This window comes from Rutidosis leptorrhynchoides, chromosome 4 (genome assembly GCF_046630445.1).
Source record: "Rutidosis leptorrhynchoides isolate AG116_Rl617_1_P2 chromosome 4, CSIRO_AGI_Rlap_v1, whole genome shotgun sequence".
Taxonomy (NCBI): Eukaryota; Viridiplantae; Streptophyta; class Magnoliopsida; order Asterales; family Asteraceae; genus Rutidosis; species Rutidosis leptorrhynchoides.
The window spans coordinates 567994192-567996490 of record NC_092336.1 but is presented as its reverse complement, the minus strand read 5'-3'; the positions used below and the strand labels follow the sequence as shown (position 1 = coordinate 567996490).

The window sequence follows — 2299 nt, the reverse complement described above, 5'->3', positions numbered from 1 at the left end:
TCATGGGGTTATATGTACCAGTAGATTTTATTGATATTTATATATCGCTATTTGTAATTTAGGCTTTTATGATAAGGAAAAATAGTTATTGTGATGACAATTGGAAGATGATGGTGAGAAAACAAATATAGTTCATTTATTCCGATCAAGTTAAGTACATCAATGTGTTTGTAAAACAACGGTAAGTTTCTTAGTCGAAATCCGCCGGGTCATTAAACTAAATGACTTTAGCGTTTAAATTTACTTAATACCTAAAATACATCGTTAAACTTTTTCGTTTAAACAAACTCGTAATTCTACCCCTCATTTTATTAGTTTAATCTATTAATCTACTTTTAATCAAAATAAAGAACGACTTTAGAAGTTCATTAGAAGCTGACACGTAGGGAATTTATATATGTTTATGATATTATTAAAAATAAAATAATATTATTCTCACGTGTTTTTTTTCTCATGGGGTTTTAGTTAGTTTGGGATTTGCTCTCATGGGGTTTTAGAATTTTAGGTAGCTTCGGATTGCGTTCTTTTACCCAAATACGGAGTACTATATATACATGTTGATGCTACTTTTATCCATTGTTCTAGTCTTATACCCAAATACGAAATCGTAATCATAATCTTAATATAAAAGACAATTAAGGTCACGGTTTTAACGATCTATTCCGTCAACAACCTAAGTTTTGTTCTCGGATCGATTCCATATTACAATACCGAATCTCGCAGTAAACATAACCTACCGCCACCAATAAACAATGGTCAAACAACTGGTTCTGGCGTTACTCGACGGAGTCATCAACGCCGACTTCAATGCATCGGGATCTTCGTCATCATCTGTACTTTCTGCTTCAAGTTTAACATCAGATAGTGGAGCTAATTCGTATGCAAATAGTAGCAAAAATATAGTATCAAATAGCAATGACGATGACGATGATGAAGACGGCGATGTTTGCCGGATCTGTCGGAATTCTGGTGACGTGGATAATCCGTTACGGTATCCGTGTGTTTGTAGCGGTAGTATTAAGTTTGTTCATCAGGATTGCCTTTTACGGTGGCTTAATCACAGCAACGCTCCCAAGTGTGAGGTTAATTTCCGACTTGTTTCGTTACTTGTTTGCTGAAAACCACTATACTCTATATTCTGTATAAGCACATATTCTATATTCTATGTATATAATATTGTAGATGTCGCTTTTGTAAGAAATTTAATAATCTATTTTGGCGCGTGACTTTATAAATTTTAAAAATTCATAGCAGAAATTTTTACTGATCAACTTATTGCTTAAGTGAGCTATTTTAGAAGGCAGAGTATTGATAGTGGTTAGTGGTCCTTAATATAATAAAAAAACATTCAAACTGAGAGTTATAAGAGAAAATAAAATCTTGATGATACAGTCCTATTTTGTGATTTTTTTAGTATCATATCCTTGGTGTTGTTATTGCACACCATAAAAACAAAATAAAAAGTTCCACCTTCACAGTAACTATTTTTCTTTGGATAGTAGAAGTTTTATTGTTGCATGCTGTTGGCACAATTTATTACGTTTACTTAATGTTAGTTAAACATTCTTTATGGTGATATTTTATTGGTTTTGATTTATATTTGTAGTAAGTAGTAACTGGTGTTGTGTGGATGTATGACAGATTTGCGAACATCCATTTTTAATTTCACCTGTGTATGCAGAGAATGCCCCTGCAAATCTTACTTATAACGATTTTGTAATTGGGATCTCAACGAAAATCTATCACGTGCTGCAGTTCATTCCGCGTCTCACTTTTGTACTTTTTATGTGGCTTGTGCACATACCCTTCTATACTTTCTGGGTTTGCCGCTTCTCGTTCGTTACAAGTTTTGGCGAATGTATGAAACTTTATAGGAGTCATCACGGGGCTTTGCTTACCGACTGTCTGCATGGGTTCTTACTCTCAGCTATTATCATGTGCATATATGTTTCATTGATGGATTACTTTATAGATTTACTAGGAGATGATGGAGGTTGGTGGAGAGTTGATTTTAAGATTTTCAGATGTTGCAGATCGTATTGAAATGATGTTTTATTATTTGTATGAGGAAGATGAGGAAGATGAAGATGATGTCCTATTTGACGAGGCAGTTGGCTTGCAGGGTCCTGTTTTTCAGTTGGTGATGACTGTAGTTACCGTGAGCACATATATTTTCTATTTTTATTTTTAGTTTTTCATTCTATATTAAATTAAATTATATCTTTACTGATTTGGAAGTTGTCATCTCTTATGTCTTATGGTCCATGTGTTTTACAATTTTCTTATAATTTCTTTTCTG

General features: G+C 33.3%; 1 protein-coding gene across 1 annotated transcript; it reads left to right on the top strand.

The window, feature by feature from the left end:
* The first annotated feature begins 752 nt into the window (after window positions 1–752).
* LOC139842761 (probable E3 ubiquitin ligase SUD1) lies at window positions 753–2043 on the top strand. The gene is made up of 2 exons (XM_071832869.1): window positions 753–1082; window positions 1642–2043. Exons 1-2 carry the CDS (start codon window positions 753–755, stop codon window positions 2041–2043), a joined length of 732 nt encoding a protein of 243 aa, XP_071688970.1.
* The last annotated feature ends 256 nt before the right edge of the window (window positions 2044–2299 follow it).

Bases quoted from the DNA above. Each gene is read 5' to 3' on its own strand.
- LOC139842761 (XM_071832869.1), top strand. From the start codon at position 753: ATGGTCAAACAACTGGTTCTGGCGTTACTCGACGGAGTCATCAACGCC. The intron at 1,083-1,641 runs GTTAATTTCCGA...GATGTATGACAG, and splicing joins GCAACGCTCCCAAGTGTGAG to ATTTGCGAACATCCATTTTT.